General features: G+C 41.1%; 2 protein-coding genes and 1 long non-coding RNA gene across 3 annotated transcripts; 1 reads left to right on the top strand and 2 right to left on the bottom strand.

Annotated features, from left to right (window-relative positions):
- Window positions 1–212: 212 nt before the first annotated feature.
- LOC100828268 (DNA-directed RNA polymerases I and III subunit rpac1) lies at window positions 213–6133 on the top strand. The gene is made up of 9 exons (XM_003562311.4): window positions 213–631; window positions 1190–1375; window positions 1500–1629; window positions 1720–1797; window positions 2284–2462; window positions 4047–4142; window positions 4213–4306; window positions 5694–5807; window positions 5901–6133. The coding sequence occupies exons 1-9, from the start codon at window positions 530–532 to the stop codon at window positions 6002–6004; spliced, it is 1083 nt and encodes a 360-aa protein (XP_003562359.1). The 5' UTR covers window positions 213–529; the 3' UTR covers window positions 6005–6133.
- On the bottom strand, window positions 6021–8738 carry LOC112270174. The gene is made up of 3 exons (XR_002962558.1): window positions 8603–8738; window positions 6759–7655; window positions 6021–6662 (listed from the first exon to the last, which is right to left on the bottom strand). It is a non-coding gene; the product is annotated as an uncharacterized LOC112270174 (long non-coding RNA).
- Window positions 8739–9459: 721 nt separating this feature from the next.
- Window positions 9460–23237, bottom strand: LOC100827961 (xanthine dehydrogenase). The gene is made up of 14 exons (XM_003562310.3): window positions 22923–23237; window positions 20024–20123; window positions 19353–19461; window positions 16997–18499; window positions 15686–15928; window positions 15258–15572; window positions 14293–14532; window positions 13768–14052; window positions 13476–13697; window positions 12506–12667; window positions 12254–12388; window positions 10805–11041; window positions 10535–10708; window positions 9460–9962 (listed from the first exon to the last, which is right to left on the bottom strand). Exons 1-14 carry the CDS (start codon window positions 23074–23076, stop codon window positions 9720–9722), a joined length of 4122 nt encoding a protein of 1373 aa, XP_003562358.1. The 5' UTR covers window positions 23077–23237; the 3' UTR covers window positions 9460–9719.
- Between the last annotated feature and the right edge of the window lie 1098 nt (window positions 23238–24335).

Here is a 24335-nt window from a genome sequence, read left to right as displayed (position 1 = left end):
TCTGAGAAACAAAATTGGTTTGGTCAGTTTTGTTTTAAGTTTTAACCTTTGGTTACCTGAAGTAACCGAAATAAGCGCAAAAAAAAGCGAAGAAAATAGAAAAAAAAGGCAAGTCTAGCAATCCCAGATCTGAGGCCCAGCCCAATGGCCCATTAGTGTCTCGGTAAAAGGGGAAAAGAAGCCCATCGATCGATAGATCCCCCTCTCTTCCCGACTCCACTCAGTCGCGTCCCGCCCAGCCCTAGCCGCCAGCTATCGTAGACCGTATCCAGCGAGGCCGCAACAACAACTAACGGCCCTCCCCCCTCTCCCTCTCTCCACTACGGCCAGTAGCGGGGCGGCGTTCACAGCCTAGCAGCGGCGGCGGCGTTCCATATCCGGGCGGACGACAGTGTTCCATCCCGTCAGGCAACAGTTTTCTGTCCCGGGGGACGGCGGCGCAGCCTGATCCTACGTACCACCGCCACTTCCTCATATCTCTCATCTTAACACAGCCGCCGAGCCACTCGAGAAGGGGGCTAAATCCGCTATGGACATGGATGATGTGCCCACGCAACAGCGAAATAAGCTTCCAGACCACCTTGAGCGCCAGCGCACCCGTGTTACCTGCAAGGCCGATGCGCCTACTCATGTATATCTATCAATATGCTACCTGTTTCTGTTTTGCTTCCTTACTTTTTAGTGATTGCCATACGACTGCATGCTATTGTGAGTGCTTCTGCAGTTGCATTGTTTGTGTGATAGTTCCGCAATTTTTTCACACAAATCATGTGCTCCGTGAAGTTCGTACTTAGGAACCTAATTCACACAAATCGTTCTATCTTATTTGATCTTGTTAGGTAATTAGTACAATGCATGGAAGTAGTTTTGTTTCTCATCATCCTTTACATTCTATTTTGTTTCTGATAAAAATTTGGACGTAGCTCTCTTAAATATATGTGCTCCTTTCGATGGGATATGTACTTAGGAATGTGGTTCCTAATGGAAATCATATTTCCAATTTGGGTGAATTTGGTTTGTTTCATAATTGTCTAATCGTACTGGCAAGAATTTCTACTCCAAATGCAGACTCAAAATTTACGATCTTTGTTTCCTTTTTTATCCATTTTCAGTGTTTATCACAATTAGAGGGTGCAAAATCAATAGCTCATAAACTAATTTCGTATATTTCTCTTTTATGTGTCAAAAGACACAAGGGTTTCAATACTCTGGTGCTTTTGCTGCTATGGGAGTTGATAACAGTGTATCAGTGGAAAAGTTCTGCAATAGCTTTAAAATCAAGATAAATCGTCTTACAGAAGATGATATGGAGTTTGATATGATTGGTGTCGATGCATCAATTGCTAATGCTTTCCGGAGAATCCTCATTGCAGAGGTATGTGCATTTGTAGTCATCTGAACCATCTCAAAAGTATTAGCTATATTCTAATAGCTCATATATGTTGGGGTTCCAGTTCAATATTTATGCATGTAATGTGTATTCAAATATTATTTAATAGGTCCCTACAATGGCCATTGAGAAAGTCTTCATGGTTGACAACACCTCAGTTATAGCAGATGAGGTCCTTTCACATCGACTAGGCCTTATCCCACTTGATGCAGATCCGAGGCTTTTTGATCATATCTCCGGTCAGTGACATAAATTGCTGTAGTTTCTCATTCATAGATGAGGTTGCATTATTGCAAAGAGCCAACTTATGGTTTTGTTGTGTTTTCTAGATGATGTCCCAAATGAAAGGAACACAATTGTGTACAAACTCCATGTTTCATGTGAAAAGGGTTCCCAACGACTTACAGGTGCGTTTTATTTTTCCAATCATCATACAATTTGATTATGCGATCTTTCCCTTTGATTGTATGTCATGCAAGAAAGTCTTTATTTCTCAATAATCTCCAGCTTGTTCTTCTGTTCAATGCTTTTGAAAACTAAATTGCGTATACGCAGAGTTATAGTGTCTACAACCTAAGCCACCTAAGCAAATATCTTTGCAGAATCAAACATCGGATATTTGGTTCTCAGTACTATGCTTCAGCTTATTCATGTCCATCCTTGTATCCTTGATTTAGTTGGAAAACTCGCAGTGCCATATCTTGTAATCTCTTATGTTAATTAATCATAAAGAAGTTACTTTGCTAAGTACCTTAGTCATATGTCAGTGATAAATTAAGCATTCCATTCTTAGTTCTCTTGTTTGCTTCTCTATAACTGTTAGCATAATCCAGTTTCTGTAATGGTTTGGATTTTGTAGTATATCATGTGTTTACAGCTTTCATGACTTGCAGTGAAGTCTGGTCAATTGGAGTGGTTGCCAGAAGGTAGCCAATTACTTATGGCATCTGCTGCGCAAGGGGAGAAACAAAAGACGTATACTTCCTTTGGTCAAAGCCAAAAGAATATTTCTGGAAGGTCTATTGGTGTGAAGTATAAAGATATAACCATTGCCAGGCTTGGGCCAGGACAGGTAATTTCGTATTATAAATTTATAATTATGTTCCTTGGTACCAGTAGCTCGTATTTACACATGGTGTCCTTTTGCGTGGAGTATTTGTATTAAAGTGTTGTTGAGACCACAATTACTGGATTCGTTGGAACAAGCTTTGAATCCTGATCTCGATCGATCTAGATCAGGGTTTTGAATTCGCTCAGATCATGAGGGATTCGGCCTGATTTGTCAAGTCCAAAATAAACCAGAAAAAAAAATTCGCCAGGTAGCCCCTGGTCGACCCTTGAACTAATGACCAGTGGTGACGGCAGCGCAGATGTGGTGGCTGACGCGATGGTGACAATGACGGCGGCAAAGATGTGGTTGTGGGCATGGCGGTGACGGAGATGTTGTGCCCAGCGAGGTCGCCTCAGTCCTTCGAGCTTGTCGCTTGCTCTTTGGCGATTAGATTTTGGATAAGACGACATGCTGTAGTTGGGGAGAAGACCAAATGTGGCAATTGGGTCGGCTTTTGTCAGGTGGACCACTATTATACCCATACACATGTCCTTTACCCATGCGTCTATAATCGTATCCATAGATACCATTACCATACCCATCGGGTTTAACCTAGTTGAAGTGATTGTGCATTAATATAAGAGCATAATACACTCAAAAGAATTGATAATGCATTATGTATAGTAATGGTTTGACATACTGGACTGATTATGCATTAATAAGATATCATAATTCACATTACAAAATAATAATGCATCTTCATATTGTAGTTTGTCATATAAACATCATTGAAATATTAATTTGGCAACCCATGGGCGACCCTCGGGCATGAACTTGTACCCTTATCCTACCCATGACTAATCAGGTTACCCATGTGAGACACCAGTGGGCGAGATTGCCACAATTAGAGAAGACGATGGGTTCTAACAGGAGTCGACTAGTGTGGCTATTTGCTGACATACGGGACTCCGAGTCAATATTTGACTGGAATTTTGCCTCCATTCGTTTCTAATCTGGTTATAGTATTTGATACCAGCAATTAGTCCAGCAACTCAAATGGCCCAGTGCTTTTGGGGGCTTCTCTGAGAAGCCGCCCTCCTCATGTGAGTCATTAACGAGATTTTCTGTACACGAAGGGTCTATTTTCTATCTATTATTTTTTATGTGCATTTCTTGTTTTATCGGAGTCCGTGAATCAGAGTCATCAGATTTGCGAAAAGGTCTCCACATTGATGAACCAGAGATGTGCACGCCCTATCGAACTCGAGTCACAGAAAGTGATGAATCCTGAACCCAAATCGCGAATCTGGCAGTTATAGTTGTGACATGAGTCTGCATGGTACAAGAAAACTGTCAACTCCATTAATTCAGTGTTAAATGTATGCAGCTTTACCTAAATTCATATGTATAACCTTTTTTCGTGATTTATATAATTAAAGCTTGAGTTCATGTGCATCAGTTTATGCCTATCAGCCTATGAAAAACTATTGTAAATATTCTCCTTCTAGCCTATCTGGTACAGATTCTTGTATGTATTTTCATACGGTGTTGTCTCTGTTAAGTCGTGTTAATCATTGTGCATTCTGATCTTCTTTTCTATTTTAGGCTATTGAGCTTGAGGCACATGCTGTTAAGGGAGTGGGAAAAGTGCATGCCAAGTGGTCTCCAGTTGCTACAGCCTGGTACAGGATGCTCCCTGAGGTAAATTATTTTGTTATGACATTTCCAGAAATTAAATGGCTTCACCACTGATTTCTATGCTATTGTATAGGTTGTTCTTCTCAAAGAAATTAAAGATGGTGAAGCGGAAGAGCTAGTGAAAAAATGCCCAGTTAATGTTTTTGACATTGAAGACCTGGGAAATGGTAACCTGCTTTTCACTTCCTGTTTTGAGAGGCTGGGAAAATTTGTTTAGCCATTGGTGTGTTACTTTTAGTGTTTGGACCGTTGTATGTGGGGGTGGTTGTGATTTTTTAGAAATAAAAAAGAACTATGCCTAGTTTCATTTCCATAAACAATGAAATATTCAACTAAATACATTTCCCAGTTTGAGCTATTTTGTACCATCACTGCACTGAAAAGGGGTACAAGAAAATCCTACACTACTTGAACATTACAGACACCGCCAGCTATACGGCAACACGCTATGACACTCCACGGGCATTTCATTCCTACTGCAAAGAATGGATACCATTGCCGCTCTCAGTTTTCTTCCAGCCTTCCGAGCCAACTATCTGCCACTCCATTGTGTTCTCCAGAATCCCAATATGTAGACTCCTCAGTTGTAACCTTGAGCCCCGGCACAACAATCTCCTGACCCTTGACCCTGTCTCTCCCACAGTACCTGCATCCTGCTGCTGGAATACTTATTTAACAATGTCCCAATTTTGATGTAACCCACACCACAGCTGAATAGTAAATCGTACCGAGCTATTGGTAATTGTCAGTCTCCAAAGCCACAAAATCATATGGATTCTTGTGGCCAAGAAAGCATCCAAAGTTCAGGAATGAACACATGAGAAGCAACAAATTTATGACCACGTAAAGTGGGTGTGTTGTATATGAAATCAGTAGAGTGGAGCTTCCAACCTATCATGTATCCATGTCCGTTTTCATCAGCCAAGGAACAACATAGGAAGTAATGTGAACAAGTTCCATCTACTGAAAGCATAAGCCTATATGATTATGGTATCTTATATAGGTTCGATTTAATTTGGAGCATTCCGAAATTGTTATCTGTAATGCCTATAACTCTTTGCTATTATTTTGTTCTGTTCCCACTTCGATTGATTCGGATGTTTAGGAAGTGAGGATGCTGGACTTATTTCTCAGTAATAAACATGTACCACCTAATTGGTTGTGTTGACTGGCCAACTGTCTGCTGATCAACATTAACTCCATTCATGTGGGCATTTAACTAAGCAACTTGAACACCCACTAAACCCTATTTCCGAAATTTTGCTTCACCGATATGATTGTTTTATACGCATGTCTAACTTTTACAAAATAACCTAAGCATTAATTTTGGTTCAAGTCATTATGGAGGTTCTGATTAGTTCAAATTTGTTCAAAGTTCCAACAAGAAAACCAAGGAAACGTGTATTGGTATTCATGAAAATCTGCAGAGAATATAGGTAGCCAGATATTCTTCATTAACCTGCTAAAATTTTGCAAGGTTCTTAATGTTTTTAATTTGCGAAGCTAGTAGTGCATTCTTACCTGCAGCTTACGTCAACCTCTTTCCATGTGCAGGGGCAAAGAGAGCAGTTGTTGCTAGGCCAAGAGCATGCACACTTTGCAGGGAATGTGTCATGGGACCGACCGGCGAACAAGTCGAGCTTCGGCGTGTTAGAGACCACTTCATTTGTAAGTAGTGGCCGACTTTTTATTATGGTTATACAATCCATTTCACTTGGTTCTTACCACCATGTTTTGTGTTACTGTTTCTGCTTGTTTTAGTTACAATCGAGTCCACTGGAGCCCTACCCCCAGAGGTGCTCTTCACAGAAGCCGTGAAGATCCTCGAGGAGAAGTGTGAGAGAGTGATATCTGAACTTTCCTGATCCTGATATGTGGTAGTTTTTAATACCCTCTTCTTGTAGTACTCCATTGTTATATCTTGTTAAGGACTCGGCATGAGGAAGTATAGTACGGAGAATATTGTTATTATTAAGCTTGTGTGTTCCATGCTCCGGGGTCAGATGCAGCAGTTTGATTTGTACAGATAACGAAGCAAATCAGCTGGCCTAAATATTTAGTACTAGGTGAGGAGCAATCTGCTGAGGCCAAGAGCTACGTTACGTAGTACTCTAACATGTCAATCCACAGAGATAAGAATAATCTTCTGGGACTCGATCCACGGGGCTGTGAATAATCTTCTGGGACTTGTCGATTGTGATGCGTCCTTTCTGTTCCTACTTTAGCCGAGCGATGGTGATAGGGCTGAGGTGCCGTCTTCGATGGCTCATTTGTCCACGACGGTCTGCTCGTCTGGTCCTCTTCGAGCTGAGCAGAAATGACGGAGCTCTGATGTGCTATCTGCGCAGAAATGAAGAGCTCTGATTTCTTCTCCCCAGCTAGTCTTGTTCTGCCTTTTCTACTGCGACAACGTTGGCCTTCTGTCTGAAATTGCCAGGTTCTCCTTCACTCGCGTTATCGTTATCGTTCTTGACTTCACTTGGATAACGTGTTGCACAGCGTCCTCTGGCCTCTGGTCATATTCTGAAACAACCAACCAATTAGCATTAGCATTGATTATAAGGCTGCGTTGCGTTTCGACCATAGTGATTAACTAACTGCAGTTGAAGGATGAACTACCTTGACCACCAAATTTTAGCCCTAGTGAATATATGCCACGTGATGAAACATGAAAGTGGTAAACCCGAACACATGAAGTTCGACCAACAAGGAAATACTGAAGTCACTGCTTGCAAAAGGTGAAGTGCACGGAGTAAACAAGTAGAAGGACAAGAGATTTGTTCCCCGAAGTTGGATCATTGGTGTGATCCTACTCCGTTTGAGAGGCTGCCACAAAGTCCCCCGCCATTAAACTCGTGTAGCCCAATCCTAGGGTGGATTTTCATAGGAAAATCCCAAAACCTCATTCTATTTTGGCTTCTTCACAATTTCGAAGAGTTCCAAGCATTATTTAGCTGACTAGAGAGACAACCTCCAAACTCGAGGTTGCTCCAAGAAATCCAATCTCTAGAAGTTCTTCTCAAATATCACTCGAGAAATATAAATGAGAGCTCTTGGGAAGAAGGAAAACAACAACAACTTTCTAAAAAACAAAAATGAAACAACTACTCTCTCAACCCAACGGGGTGGAGGGGTACATAGACACCAAGTCGGCAATGTCGAGTTTGAACTTCAAACTTCGGTGAAATATCGAGACGTCGGTAGTGCCGATACGCAGCCAGTTGGCAGTGCAAACCCTTTACAACACACTCGCTTGACAAAAGTCACTAAGCGAGGCGACTAAAAGGTGTTAGCGGACAAAGCATTTTCCAGTGCATCAACAGTGCTGGACATCACCAAGTCAGCAGTAACGACCAGTCACATAACCATTCTATCACCGGCGGGTAGTGCCGACGCGCGATAGAAAGCTTCTCCTCAACACAAGTCATCTCAGCAGTACCGACAATACATCACTCGGCAGTGCTGACTGAACATTAGCACTGAGAAAACTCACTGGAAGTTGTGGACAAGGTCAACCTGGTAACAGATAGATACACAACAAAAGAAGTTATAAATCTAACCATAACTTTTCAATCTTTTTGGAGGGTCGATATCCATCTCTTTATCCTTCCTTGGGACTATCTTAATGCATCGACACTTAGCAAAGCATTAGTCCCCTAAACACACATTGTCATAAATAAATCCAAAACCCACTAGGGGTAGTAGATGTAATTTCAATCTCCTCAATTTTAGTTTATTGACGGCAATGGATTAATGTTTCGCATAAAAGGTACAAAGAAGTTTGATTTTAGGTCCAATTAATGAGGACATCCCTAGTTCACCTCGTTCATCATCTTCTCCTCATGAAGAATCACCGTTAAAAGTTGAAACATCAACAAAGAAGACATACTTGGGTCCCATGACAAGGAGCCGTGCTAAACAAATACAACAAGAGGTGAATTCGCTCCTTGCTGCTCCTAATGGTAATATCAATGAGAACGTTATACTACCTAACTCTAGTGTGCTACTTGTGCTCAGGTTCACAACACGAAGTCAAGCATGCTGCCCCAACCATCAAAGACGCACGAGCAACTCCAGAATTCGTCCCAAACCTTGCTGCAACATTGCTCATGATTATGGACGTGTCAAGCACATTTGGAGGTTAAAAATTGACAGCATATGAAGTCTACTTTCATGAAAATCAAATGGCACGTTATTTGAAGCCTTGAGTCAAAAGATATGTGAGTTTCAATGCAAATTATTCAGGGTATTAAATGATGCACGAGACTCCATGTGGCTGCCCCCTTCTCCAAGCTGGTTCCCACCCTTTTGAGTCCACACTTTGAACTGGTTTCACACCTAAGTTAGGAGGGGTGTTCCTAGTATAAATAACCATTTCCCTACTTTTTCCCTAACTCTTTGGCAATTTGATTTCAGAATAGGTTAGCTATAAGCAACCAGAATCTTGTTTGAAAGTTCTCTACCTCTTTGCCTCGACGACAGTCTCTCCGTGCTTCCAACTTCGTGCGTGGTTGGGTGGATTGGAAACTTAGAACGTGGTTGGACGAATACTTGTTGTAGGTCATTGCATAGGCGGTGGTTGGCCTCAAGATCGTCAGGTTGCACTATCATCTTGGCTGTTCGCGGTTAGGAACCCTAGAGTGTCGTTGGTTGGAGTCGGTGTTCATCACCGTATCCCTCAGATGACGCTAGTATCGTGCTCGTGGAGATCCTACATCGTGAAGATCGGGCGCCCCCGCATCACCAATGATGTAGATGGCCTCTCCTAGAAATGTGCACGATGGAGTCCTCCTGTAGTTGTGCAAGTGAAAAGCAATGGTTTAGTAATATTTGGCTTGCAATTTTTTTTGTTACATCCGAAGGGACCATGCCCTCGTCAAATGCTGACCTCCAGCTAAACATTTGATAATTTTGCGGTAGAGTCACCTTAGATAACAAAACAAAAATTAGTAGAGATAATCTTTCAGTTATGTTTAACTCTTCTGTTTTTTCCCAATCTTTCAGTTATATTATTCTTACTTTCCTAATAGTTCTTAAAATTTATTTGTCGTTTTTATTTTAGAATAAATTTTTGATTTTATACTTTTTAAAGATATTTCATTATTTCATACTCCCTCCGTCCCAAAATAAGCGACGTGGATCTGTGCAAGAATCTATACAAATCCAAATCACTTATTTTGGGACGGAGGGAGTATATGATTTGATTTTCCATTTCAGAAAAATTCTGAAATGCAGATGCTTTTCTTTTTTGGGAACCTAACTGCTATGGCTGATTGTCTCAAAAAACAAAAACTACCATGGTGAAACAACTCATGCAATATAAAAAAAACTTCCATAGCGACGCATGACATGACCATGTAGATGGTAGAAAGTGAAATGCAGCATACTCGCTCCAGATAAATACGTAGTATGAAGGTTACACTGTATCGTACTTTTCTCACATTTGTGTCATGTGTCGTATGTCTGGCAGTAACCACTATCGTAGTCTTCACACATCTTTGTCATGTGTCGTATGTCTGGCAGTAACCACTATCGTAGTTTTCTCACATCTGTCATGTGTCGCATGTCTGGCAGTCACCGCTATATACTGAGCTTCGGACGGTAGTATACACTCGCAAATTTCTTTGTTATGGAATCAACACACGCCATTCTTATTCTTTCAGGTGTTGCCGGGTTATCGAGGGGGAACCAGTCGACATGACCCTCCTCAGCCCTGGCGGCGGCGATGGCGTCTTTTATAGCAAACAAAACAGCGGAGGCGAGGAAGAACGGTGGCTCTCCTACAGCCTTGGATGAGTGGATGGCCTTTGGATTTGGAACGCCCTGCAATGACGAGAATACCGTGTAAGGTTAATCCAGAGACAAAACGAGTAAATGAAGATAAAAACACGCCTTCGTTCAAAAACAATACTCCCTCCGACCGGTATCTATGTGTAAAAAACGTCTAGATACATGCAATATTTCGACAAGTACGGAGGGAGTAGCAAAAATTCAGAAGCGCCTCGTAAAAGCCAGCTGAGAAGTTATGTGTTGATGATTAGTCTCTTTCAGATTCTAGTTAACACACTAAAGTGGTAAATTAGCTCTGTATAAGAACTTCGTTAAAACAGAGAAAGTAACATAATTCGGAATGGAAACAGCTAACTCTTACAATTGACATAAGATAACTGGTTAACCAATAGGTGGACTAACGGCTGGATGACCTCATTCTAAATTCATTTTTTGCAGTAGTTTTTATTCAGCTTGCCCATTCCTGATTCTGTAAAATACAGAATATATGCTGAGCTGACAGGCCTTCGTTATAGTTGATTTCTTTCAATCGTTACACTAATGTTGTAGCTTGCAGCGGTAACACCCCTCCCCTATACTTTCATTAGCAAAAGCTGGACGTTTACCTTCAACAGTGAAACCTTGAACTTTAGAGGTATATCATTTACAGAGGGTATTTTGTAGGAACCCGGACCACAGGTGAATAGGTGTCCAGGTCGGATCCACTTGTGGTTGTCATCCCCCCATTTTAGCTCTTCCATGGCTGCCCAACCCAAACCTTGAATGAAAGCACCTTCAATCTGAAATAAGCCATTCAAGTTAAAGAATACATGCAAAAGGAAATTGATGTGAGAAACATCACTCATACAGCATCATTTTCTCAAGTTTAAACATACCTGACCAATATCAATTGCTGGATTAATTGAATAGCCGAGATCCATGACAATGTCAGCTGTCCTTGTATGGAAATCCCCAGTTAGGGTGTCAATTTCAACTTCAGCAAATGCGGATCCATAGGTGAAATAATTAAATGGAGTCCCCTTGCCCACCATCCAGTCAAACCCAATATCAGGGGTGATATAAAACCCATGGGCAGAGAGATCTACCCGTTCCATGTAGCATGCTTGGGCCAACTGGCAGATAAAAAGACACCCTAAATTAATTAAAAGACTAAAATTTTAATAGCTGGAATACAACATTTTTAGTTAGTCATGCGCAAAACACTGAGGTATTTTCATGTGAAGAGCAGGAAACAGCATCAAGCCAACTTTAGCAACCAAGTCCGAAGACTGCACAAAGAATGCATAGTACTTGTGCTCACAGCTTACTGTTGGAATGAAGTAACGTTCAGCCTCAACTAACCGTTGTGCAAACCGTGCCTGACCACGTCCGGGCGTGATCACTGTGGCCTGCACGTAGGTAGGCATGCACAGCTCGCTCGTAGTCTCTTCATTTTTTCGTACACTAGTTGTAATACTGTATACACACACACTTGACAGAGAGTTCGATCATTCTTCTTGGTATTAGAGCTCCACTCTCCTCTACCTGCTTTTGCTATGGGCGACACTGCAAACTCACCCAAAACCATCACACCCACCTCATCCGAAAACACAACCTAAACCATGTAGTATCTTCTCCACACCTTCTTAAGGGACAACCAGCCTAGTCGCGCGATTCATATCAGTGCCGAGTTCTGCACCGCAGTTCAAGGCGACATGACCTCGTGTCCATCGCCAACCTGGCATCACTAGCAGGGTTGTTATGTTCAGTAGGCACAGGCAGTCAACATCATCGTCATGCTACTAGAAGCGATTCGTGTGAGACCCATGTGGCATTAACGATGAAGTCAGTCAGTTCACCTGTCTGATTCCTTTTTTTTTTAAGCTCCTGTCTGATTCCTTTTCCTTTGGCAACTAAACATGATTTGGATGGCAACTCTATTTTTAGTGTGTCGTTTATTTGGCCATAAACATAAAAAATCGAATTGTAAACCCATTCCAAGTCTACTTGAAATTGAATTGGGCCTCCATTTTCACAAACCCAATTCTAACATCCAAATGGACCCTAACTTCAATTCCTGTATTTGGCTACTGTAAGCCTTGTGGAGTTGTTGACACTTGACACAAATTATGGGCGAGATGAAAGTGATAATACATGGAAGTGCCATGAACAAAAGGACGGCTGAAATAGCATAACCAAGCTAATGTAAATGTCATGCATGTATGGATCATATTTAATTGTGCTCAAACAAAATGATGAATTTATACAATTCCCTGATTCTTCAAATTAGAATTGACAATGTGGTCCAACTACTCAAGACAGTGAATAGGATATTGATAAAATACCTCAGCAAAGGACTTGTGGTTCCCCCTACTAGCGATGGGTTCCATCCGAGCCTTTATTTGTTGACAAGCATCCAAAACTGCAGCACCATACAAATCTGAACTAGCAGAGGCTGCTGTTGGTGAAGCATTTGGAACCTAAGCATATGCAATTCATGGTTATCCTGTGGTCCGTAAAATAAATAGTACACTATATAAATAAAATTAAGTATCCTGCGTTAATATTGGGTGAAGCAAAGGAATTAGGCCCGTCACCTTATCAGTACTTGTCTCTGAGATAAATACAGAGCTTAGAGGGATACTGAATGACGAAGCAGCAACTTGTGCTACCTTTGTGTGTAACCCCTGTCCCATCTCAACCCCACCATGTGTTACCAGGACAGTGCCATCAGTATAAACTTGAACAAGAGCACCAGCCTACAATTGACCATCCATCAAAAACTCATATGAGATAAAATAACAATGTAAAGGAACAGCATAATGTACTTCATTGCCGAGATTTCTACTTGTTACATAATTTTTAATGGAACTTCTGTAATTTTAAACAAGGATTCGAAATATCATTGTGGCACTGGAGTATATTCTCACGATAAATGGCACAAAATACAGCACATTAGTAAAGTTGCACACACTACTGCCAGCATAGTATAAGTATATACAATATAGTACACTGGGTGTTCTTGGGGTATAGAGATGACAACAACACCATTCCACACATGGGTTTATCAGGGAAACACAGGGAGCGGGGTTGGGGAAGGCATTCCCATTCCTATCAGCAGCGGGGACAAGTTTTACCAATACCCTATCTCCCTGGCAAAGGTATTTGCCCATGGGTTGCCAGGAACCCTGGCTCCAATGCCATTCCACCCAAAAATTCACCACAAAAGAGATACTCCCTCTGATCCAAAATAAGTGTCGTGGCTTTGAACTAAGCCTAGTACAACTTTGTAATAAATCAGCGACACTTATTATGGATCGGAGCAAGTACATTCAAACAATGACAATAAACATTTAACCTAAAAAACAAGAGGATATGTTTTTATAATAGCCGTCATGCATATGTGGGCATTCGCATCCAAAAAATACAACATGTGGAATCTATAGTTTTAATCTTAATTACATGTAGCATGGCACGTCGTATGGAATTCCAAATATTAAGAGTTAGTTTACTAACTTACTAAGCTAGCAGAACCTTTTGTGTGGAGTTTGTGTGGATGATATTAACCTGATTCATGAATTTTGCAGTGAAGGATATGCCAAATTTTGTGGGAACCATAGCAATTCCTCGCTTCCTCCAACGATTATTACCATTAAAACTATTTACATCTTTGCGAGCTTCCACAAAATTGCAAGATGCCTTTAGTTCATCCCACACTGAATGTATTGTACAATTCTGGAGCAACTGGCCATAATGAAGAACAATGCCCTCACTTTGGAAATTAAGTTCCTGTAAACACTGAATCAGTGAACCAACAATTTTGTGACAGGCTAGCATCATCGACAACAAAGACACTTACTTTTATCTCCTCGGGACTTCTCTTTAGTTCTGTAGCCATGTGCTGAATCCAATTCTCTGCAATCAACATGCCTTGTGGACCACCAAAACCTCTAAAAGCAGTATTGCTGGGAAAATTTGTAAAGCATACTTGCCCACTGACTCTGATATTTGATATATCATAGACATTATCTGAACTAAACATAGCACGCTCCAGGACTGAGAGGGACAGATCTAGTGAATTACCACCATTGTTATAAATTTCGAGGTCTAAGGCTACTATCTTCCCGCCATTGGTAAATCCCACCTGAAAGGTCAATAGTAATTAGGTAAAATACAAGGGAGAAAAATTTACTATTGGTCATATTTGACCTAAGCATCCATCAACAACTGGTATTGTCCACATTGAGATCTCCAGTCCTCCAGAACTAATCAACCAAGTTACCGGAACTATTGGCTATGAAAAAGGAACTCAGAAAAGTCCAGCATCGTACCCACAGTAATCAAACTCTCGACTGAAAGCAACGTACTGTTTAAAACTCCATACCTTGTATTTTGCTAGAAAACTGTGCCTCTGTCCAGTTGTCATCATGTCGATGTCCCTGTCCAAAACAATCTTCACTGGCCTTCTTAGACAATACGAAGCTACAGATGCCGCGGCAGCAAATATTGCTGATCTGGTTTCTTTTCCACCAAATCCACCACCAATACGCTTAGTCTTGCAAACAACTTTTGATAGTGGAAGACCAAGAGCATAAGCGACATACTTCTGGTGCTTTTGGGGAGCCTTAAGATAAAGAACATTTGGTCAAATAAGACCAATTATACATGTACCGTAATAGAACAAGCACGGAACAAGACAACGGTAGCAAGAGACAAGTGAACACACAAGAATAAGGGTGTAAACGACGATATAATCAACCTAAAGTGTAAAATGAAACACACAACATTTTGATTTGTGTTCTGGTACGTTCTGTTAGCGCTTAAATTTCATCCTATTAGAATGGACACTTGTCTTTTGCATTTATATTACCTATTCCATGTACAAAAGGAATACAAAGAAGAGTCCTACACGGGTACAATTATCTCTCTGAAACACGTGATATAGCTCAATTTATACTGAAAAGTAACAATACATATTCGAACAAGGTCATTAGTTGACTATGGACTAATATAAAAGATTACTTTGAAGTGAAACTAAGCCTACCGTGAAAATGGACAGAGCCAAATCCCGGGTCATAGCCTACAACAAGCAGATTGCTGCTCTGCCTCTTAACCTGACACAAGTTTGAACAGTACCAAGTAACATGTGTCACCTGCCCAGCCTACTGCTGCATGCTGTCTAGTACGGGAATATATTACAACAGTACGGGAATATCTCCAGGTAGGGCTTGGTTTCTTATTCCCTTTTTCGAGGCAATTTGTGTAAAGCTATTACTTTGGGAGCATCAAAACAAATTATCAATACCCAAAATTCACAACATAAACGAAAAACTAACGAGCAGAGCATACTTGAGTAGATGAAATCATATGAATTTCATTTCCAGAGTCAACTGGCCAGACAAGAGTGCATTGAGGTTCCATATAGAAGTGCTCTTGACCTCCAACTTGAACTTCTCCTTCGATAATTTTGTCACATGTATTGGACAGAAAACATTCTCCAACATCTCCTTTTTCAAGGCATCTATTGGTATTTGGGTGAAAGCTGCCAGCTTTGATAGCTTCCTCTATTGATAAAATTGCAGGCAGCTCAGAATACTCAATATTTACTTTGTTTGCGGCAGCTTTAGCATTATCATGGGTATCCGCCACAACAATTCCAATGATCTGCCAATGAGACGAGGAAGGTGTAATTGACAAATTAACAAAGGAAGTCGGAATTCCAAACTCCCAAGTTATATCAAAGCCTACATGCCCAAAATATCAGATGTGGCAGATACCTGGCCAACACAAGTAACAATATCAGATGCAAAAATCTCCTCATCATGTATAATTGGCCCAGTATGGTTAGCACCAGGTACATCTTTTGAAAGGAAGAGACCAGCAAACCCAGGGGAAGATTTGGCAAGTGAATCATCAATAGATAATATGCGAGCATGAGGCTTCTTACTCAGCACGAGAGCAGCATGCAAGGTATTCGGGGGCGTCGGTGTGTCATCAGTATATTCTGCCTCACCAGTGACCTACCATAATGGAAGATAACACAAGTCAATGAAATAAAACTAAATAACACAGAGATGATAATAAAAGAACATGATCAATGTGTTATAAAAGAATGTGATAGTAACAAGTGTTACACGATACCAGGCAGTAATTAGCAGAGAAGCCAGAAGAAACAAGTGGGTTAGGGTTTTGTATACCAGTTTTAGGTAGTCCTACTCAACCCCAAAGTACAAAGTCCCAAGTAAACTTGTTGATTCATTCTTGACAAACTTCCAGGCAAAAACTAACAGAAGTAAACTGAGCCATGAAGAACCAACTGAGAAATCTGACATACGTTAAAATTAAAAGTCCAAAGTAAGCTTGCTAACTCATTCTGCACAAGCTTCCAGGAGAGAACTAAGGAAAACAAAGTTTACATGTGGTGATTGGACGTTGCCTACAGGATTGGATAGACACACCGGATTCCAAGAGTGGGTTATGACCCCCACAGCAAATGTAAGTGTTGAAGTTTAAGTGAATTGGCTACCTTTCTCCATCAATTCGAGCTTTTGGGTGAAATGGCTGGTGCATACAACTCAATATGGTGTCATAGTCATGACGACTTGAGTTTCAGGTCTTAACTGGCACAATTTTTTAAAAACATTGCAGCCCACTGTGGGTCCACATAGGGCTGAGGGAGAGTCACACATGAAGGTGAGTGTTGAAATATAGGTGAACTACCCACCTGCCTCTGTGACCGTCAGTCCAAGCTTTTGGGTGAACTGGCTTGTGTATGCAAATCAAGAGTAAGCAGAAAAGGAAGGATCTTTATTCAGCCTTGTTAATGACCAGATGATATTTTGAAACAGAAAGTTGCAGGCTCAGAGATAAGGAACCATGCAAAACAGGAAGCAATATATGCATCTCAAAGTGTTGTCTTCCAATATGAATTACATTAGTATTGAATGATATTTTTTCTTTACGAGGTATCAGCAATGACAAACATACTGGGCCTCAGCCATAAATGACTACAGGATGCACAAAATTACAGGTAATCATAGAAGTGCCAGCAAACATACATTATTTAAAATGCTAAAAGATAAATATACCTGAAGCATAGCTGACATATGAATCATTGGTTGGCCCACGGCAGTTCCTTGCCTCACCGATTCATAATCCTGAGTTCCAACAGTGACAGGCCTAGTGTAAGACTGTATAGCTGACAGGTTAGCTGCATGCATCTCGTCTTTCAGCAATCCTTTTATGTTCATCTCGTGAGTAACATAAAGGAAAAATTTGAAAAAGAAACTCAAAGTAAGTGAACTGCGAAATTCAACCATTCCACCAGGTGCATTCTCTGCCAGTGGGATGTCCTCTTTCAATAAACCGAAGGTCTCATCCAACAATCCGGAGTCCAATTTCTTTCCAGTAAGGAAATTTTCAGTTTTTGTAGCAGTAAGCGGAACAGCAGCTACCCCTCCATAGACAATAGAGACATCAGACACTATCCATTTTCCTTCCGCTTCTCTAATATGCACACGCATTCCAGCATTCACCAAAGCAATGTCATCCTCTCTTCTATGTGCCTGCTTAAATTCTTTGACATATTCAAATTGTCTTGTCCAAGGTAGCATAACAGAGAGCAACAGTTCATCAGGTTTTAAATCAATTTTACGGTAACCAAGGAAGAAATCTTTTGCAGCGGTGATTCTAACATTATTGTTAACATCTATTATCTGAAATTTTGCACCTGTAGCCATCCAAAGTGGATTTAGGTCTGATATTGGACTAGCAGTACAAATGTTACCACCAACAGAAGCAACATTCCTGATTTGTGTCCCCGCAAACCATTTTAACTGCCGCAATATTGCTTGACAAGATGAAGTTTCATCAGAACCACGCTCTATAATAACCTTTTTGAGGAAATTTTGGAGACGTGCAAGTCTAACTGCAGAACCTATTCGTAAGCCATCTTCTTCCACTTTGAGGGTATGAAGCTCTGGAACATGACTGACTGAGACCATGACCTTATACTGCGCATTCTTGAACTTAGTTTCAACTCCCACTTCAGAGTTACCAATGATAAGTTTTGCATCTGGGTAGCAAGATTTCAAATGCAGTAGTTGCTGTAGTTTAAGAGGTCTATACCACCTGATCCCATTAAATCCATTCAATTTAAGTGGCATAAACTTTCTCAACTGAAGTTCTGGGGGGAAAATGAGCTCTTTCTCATTGTATGCATTTCCATCAATTTCATTATATGAACACGGTAAGTAGATTTTTGCAGATGACAATAACAGCGATTCATTAGTACTGACATCTGTCTCGTTTCTACACGAACATGGCTTCCCAGTTGAAGGGCAGATAGCTTGGCCATTAGCATTTTCTGAAGGTGAATCAGTATACAAGGAATCATCTGTTTTTGCAAAAACACGAAAGGCGTCTATGATTGGTCTGTAACCAGTACATCGACACAAATTTCCTGCAAGACTGTCTTCAATCTGTTCTTCAGTAGGAGGATCTTTGCTTGATCTCAGCAGAGCGTACATTGACATCACAAAACCAGGGGTGCAAAATCCACATTGTGAACCATGTGCCTTAGCTAAACATTCCTGTAATGAACGTACAGCATCAGGTGAAGGAAAATAGGTACAAAACAGATACATGGAACTGATGAAAGCGTTGTTAATCAAATTGTCATCTATTGCTCCTCTGTGTACAGTAGGCTGTCAAAAATTTAACAGACAACAGAAAGGAGACAGCTTTTACATTTTCATGTTGTCAATAAATGGGTTCCGAGTAAACTCTCAGGACAATAAGACATAGTTAATGAATGGATCAGTTTTCATTCGTCTACTTAACATCTTTTGACACAGTTAACCTGATTAAGTACTATGGCCTATTTACACAATCAAAATTTACCTGTTAAATACTACTTTTACATAGTTACATTTTTCATATACTGAGAAAATGTTATGATATGACCAATTTAATATTCCTACCTTGGCAATTGGGTCGCTTTAGTCATTCCAGCCAAGTTCTATTACTTTTGTCAGTCATATTTGATCTGTCTACTGTGCTTATAGTAAGAAATAGTATATTTGTGTCCCAGTTAATAGCCTTGTAGTGTTTGTAACAAGCTAAGCGATTTAATCTCACATGTGACATGTCCGAATCAGAACTGATATGAAACCCCACCCTGCTAACCTACTAGAGTATACAACCATAGATTTTGTGGTCAGCTTTACAGCTCAAAGTTCTTAACTTTTTACAGTGTACTTTTACCCAGCATAATATCATTTCATCATGTAAGACTTTAAATACTTTATACCCACCATTTCATGAGCCATCATAAAATGAAAAGAAGCAATACTGTCTTCTAGCTTAGTTACGATCATATGGGTAAGAGAAAGTAGCTGCTACTGCTAAAGGATATCTAGAAGTTATACAAGAAAAGTGCATCACCTGGACTGGGTGCAAACCTCGCTGGCGATCTCCAATTCCCTCAACTGTGATTATGTGCATTCCTTCCAAAGAATAAAGTGGAGCCAAGCATGCGTTTATTGCAAAATGCCTGAATTAAGTCATTTTTGAGTAAAATGAAGCTCACATTCTAGAAACTGAAGTTCAGAACAATAACCATACAAGATACATAAAACTGCATATATAGGATTTACATTCACAGATAAAAAAAATGGCTTAATAGCAAGGCACACCACTATACCAGTTAGACACTGCTAGTTAACAAATAAGAGCAAGCTACAGTTTGCAAATGTGTACTGCATTTCAGCTAGAGGAAGGCCAGTTTTGAAAGAAGAAAGAGTAAATATCCAAGAATCCCAGTGTTTGAGGCACTAGTAAGTAGTAACACAAAACTCTGATTTTTGGAAATCTTATCACGTAACCACAGTTTTTGGGGCGGAGCTCCCACGTGGGAAGTAGCAGGCCATCCAATGCAAAAATTGGGGTTGTGAGTAGTGCCCCGAAGATTGGGATTCCTTGACATTTATTCAAGAAGAAAATAGAAACTGAAGGAACTTGAGTATATTGCAAAACCTATTTTTATAGCTATGTGGCATACAAGTTTTAAGATAGAATTAGAATGACATGAATTGTTGAAGGAATGTGATTCTCACTCTGATTTCTTTGTAATTTGATCATAGCATGAAACCATGACAGTGCAGGCTCCACAACCACCTTCACCACATCCAAGCTTTGTTCCTCGAAGGCCAATATCTACAAGGCATAGCTAGAAAGAAATCAGAAAGGATAACACAAACCACCATATGCAAATTATGTAGATACTGTGTGAATTGAAGGCTTGAAGCTGGACGATGCAGAAGCCCTTTGCTCTGACAAAATGGCACGAAGACTACTATTTAAACAAGATTTTCAAGATAGATTAAGAAATAGGAAAACAAACTGAAACTACAATATTAAATGGATGGATGTCGCGGGATCCTGGACACTACCATCTCAAGCTTGTCAACAAGCTCACCAAGTACCAATGCCAAGACATGCTTCAAACGACCCTCCAACGCCTATTGGTCCAATGACAAGAGCCCGAGCTAAGGCCATAAAACAAGAGGTGAATCTTTTTTTGACGCTTATCCTCTATTTACAACTAAAGAAGGTATGCTACCTAATGCTTGGACCTTGTGTGTTTAGCCTCGAGGAGAGAGCATGGAGTCAAAAGGAGGAACAAGTCCATGCCAGCCAGAACCTCCGAACGAGACTCATCTAGAGCCCCTGGACAAGACTCACACGGAGCCTCCCGACAAGCACTTCTCCATCCTGAAGCTAAGCTCAAACTCCAGCCTGAATGTCCTAGTGGATGGCGATTGGAACCACCAGAATAGTACAGAAGCTACTGGTGAATTCCGGAACCTCTGAAATCCAGTAGGAACCTCAGAGCACTCTGACTTCAAACCACTGCACGTGCATTGACAAAGACACACCTGGAACCTCCTACACATGTCCGTTTCATGACATGCAAATGGGTTTATAAACGTTAAGAACCCCCCTGATGGTTCTCTTGAGAGCTACAAGTTTCATTCTGTGGCACGTGGCCTTTAGCAGGAGCATGGTTGCGACTATTATGAGCCTACCATTCATGTTGATCACATTATCATTGTTCACACTCTTCTTGTAGTAGTCTCGGTTCGTGAGTGGTCCGTCTTTCAGCCTAATGCCAAGAATGCATTTCTTAATGTGAGCTATGTGAGGTGTACGTGCAGCCCAACTGAGGTTTTCAGTTCATAAGGGCATGGTTGGTCGTTACTTATTCTTCTATGGCCACTCTAACTAGTTTTTCTGACAGTGCTCATAGCTCTGCTCTTTTTGTCTACACATTGCCTCTTCTTCTCATATATGCTAATTACATGATAATTGCTGGAGATGATTCTAGTGTACTTCCTTTGTCAAGGCACGTCATTGTGAGCAATCCCTAATTATTGATTAAGACCTGGTGAAGCATGAGCTCACCAAGCATATCAGCGTTCATGATTCCCACATGCAAGCATAAGTGCAGGTAGGTTACTACACTTCATTGTGTACCTCCGGAGATTCAGTCGACAGATTTCACGAAGGCACTGGCTAGACAAGAGCCTGATCTCACAACCTTTATCTCTCCAAAATTTACTGAAAAAACACAAACTAGAGGATGAACAAAACTTATATCTCCCCAAATTCAATGTTGTCGGTTGTATTTACCACATTATCACATACTGGCCTATAACCTCGTAGGAATGCAATGTTGATTCTTTAACAATATAATTGGTAGACGTTGGCAATAGGTGGAGGCAGCAAAGTTGAAAAGACGATTACAGGCTACAGAAAAGAAGACAAATATGTGCATCTATAATACATGTACTATTTGCTATTGTAAATCCACAAAATTGTCTTTTTTACGTCGCTCACATGACATGTTATTTCTTAATGAAATGTTGAAATTTTACACATGTATATATAGAATTGTCTTCCAGAATCATTTGTAGAAGTTGGAGATAGGTGGAGGCAGCAAAGTTGAAAAGATGACGATTACAGGCTACAGATAAGAAGACGTGTGTGCATCTATAATACATGTACTACTCCCTCCGTTCCTAAATACTTGTAGTGGTTTTAGTGCAAATTTACACTAAAACCACGACAAATATTTAGGAACGGAGGGAGTATTTGCTATTGCAAATCCACAAAATTGTCTTTTTTTCGTCGCTCACATGACATATTATTTCTTAATGAAATGTTCAAATTGTACGTTATACATTCATATGTATATATAGAATTGTTTTCCAGCATCTATTGAAACTTCTAAGTACCATTTTTTAATTTTTGAACATTTCTGCCTCCATGGAGCCCGAGCTCCAAACATCCACAATCAGGACAGTGCAGATTTTCATGAGCTTTCCAACCTTCCTCTGCTGATTCATGCTTTTGATCAGTATAACGAGTTTTATATTTGGAAGAATGGTATGTACTCTTCTTCCTGAGCTTCTACTGGCTATTAATTGGTTATGCTAGACTAAGGATATGTTTGGATTTTGCCAAAATGTACCATGCCAAAAACAAAATTGTCATAATAAAAATTCGGTTTTGCTTTGGTTTTGCTATTTCTAGGCGACTGAGAATAATTATTTCTTAGTCGACGATAACAACCTTTTGATTCAATCATTGAGATTCATATAAGATTAATGTAGGTCCGATGGATAAGAAAATCTTGATTGGATGGCTACGATCGTTGAATGAGAAATAACTACTCCCTCCGTCCCATACTAAGTGACTCAAATTTGATCAAATATGAATGTATCTATGCCTAAAAAGTGTCATACATATAATAGAAAGTCACTTAATATGAGACGGAGAGAGTATTTCTTAGGCGACTAAGAAATAGACACTGCCATAAAAAATTTGGTCTTAACTATAGTACGCATGCCACACGAAAGTTTTGGCATCCCGAAACGATCTCACGCACGAATTTTACGATTCAATAGCAGACGAGACGGCACAGTAGTAGAGAGGTGGAGGGGGCGGGCGCACCTCGGAGGTATTGGAGGAGGGTGAGGTGGGCGAGGCCGTCGGGGAGCACACGGCGGACGCCGTTGACGTAGATGACCGCCTCGGCGGACCAGTCCTCCGCCGCGATGGCGGTAGCTGCCGTCCCCTCCTCCGCCGCCGCCGTGAGAGACCCCATGGACGATCACCTGGAGGCGGATGTTAAGTGGGAGCGCACAACGCTGGCGCCGGAGCCCGGCACAGAGAGAGAGAGAGGTGGGGTGCGTGTACGGGCGATGTGGCAGGAGAGAGGAGGATTCCCGATTGGATCAGTGCTGCGAATGAGGTTGCCTGTGCCCACGGGACTCTGTTAACCTTTATTTGGTCAGTGGCACGTGGTGACGACAAGGTAGCTCGTCAGCTCGTGCCACCTGCTGCCGCTGAGACATCAATCCCTCGACGGGAGCAAGAATCCGGCCGTAGCTAGATATGGATAAAAGTATGTTTTCTTTTTTTTCTGACAGCAAAAAGAATGTTTTCTTTATACTGCACAACAGGCCATTTTGGTCGGGGAATCAACGTGCGAATCTTAAATCTTAGTTTGGCGACCATGAATCTTAAATCCAATTTTTGATTGGATTTCATTTGGTTGAATTTGAATTCTGAATTGAAAAATCATGTTTGTTTGTCACATAGAATTGTAGAGTGAGAGACAGTTTCAGATAAATGATGGCTTTCACAGAAAAATTGGGGGTCGTATCTTATGAATCCGGCATCTTTGTGTACCATGCATCCGGTGAATCACGGCCAGCCCCGCTTCCGGCCCTCTAATTTTGCAAACGACACTAAACATTTTTGGCAGTAGTCAATCCATGTCGAATCTTGCAAACAGCCTGCTGGTTTCCTCGGCGCTCGCCGGCGCTGTCGTGCCCAGCCCGCGCTCCCGTCGCCCCAGAGCGGTTTGCTGCACCCTATCCAGATCTATGGCCAGCCCCGCGCTCGTTCGCCTTCTCGCTGGGGCCTGATGCCAAGCCGCCGCCGGCTGAAACGTCTCTGGCACTTAGACTTGCACAAACGCCCGAACTGTATTTAACAGAGAAACACATCAAACTACCGGCATGAAAACATCATGTATTATGTAAGGAATACCTATGTTGCCAATAAGAACAAGACAATAAGAATTTGTTTCTATCTGAAATTTCCATTCACAACGACTTACCGTCACTTGTCTCTGAAAATCAATCCACCAAGGATGTACATACACATTCTAATGTCTGATGCTGGACACGCACACCCCAAAAACAGTATTGCAGTCTATAAGCTCACAAGCAACATTTGTCTGGAGGTCAATCTGCTAGTACTAGATACATTAATCAAGAACAATGCAAATTGGTGTGGTTGCCGTGGCTCTGCAGCGACCTCGGGTATACTTCCTGCCCACGCTGAGTCTGTAGCACC

This window comes from Brachypodium distachyon, chromosome 1 (genome assembly GCF_000005505.3).
Source record: "Brachypodium distachyon strain Bd21 chromosome 1, Brachypodium_distachyon_v3.0, whole genome shotgun sequence".
NCBI lineage: Eukaryota > Viridiplantae > Streptophyta > Magnoliopsida > Poales > Poaceae > Brachypodium > Brachypodium distachyon.
Note: the sequence above shows the minus strand (reverse complement) of the source record. Positions and strands in the feature narration are given on the sequence as shown.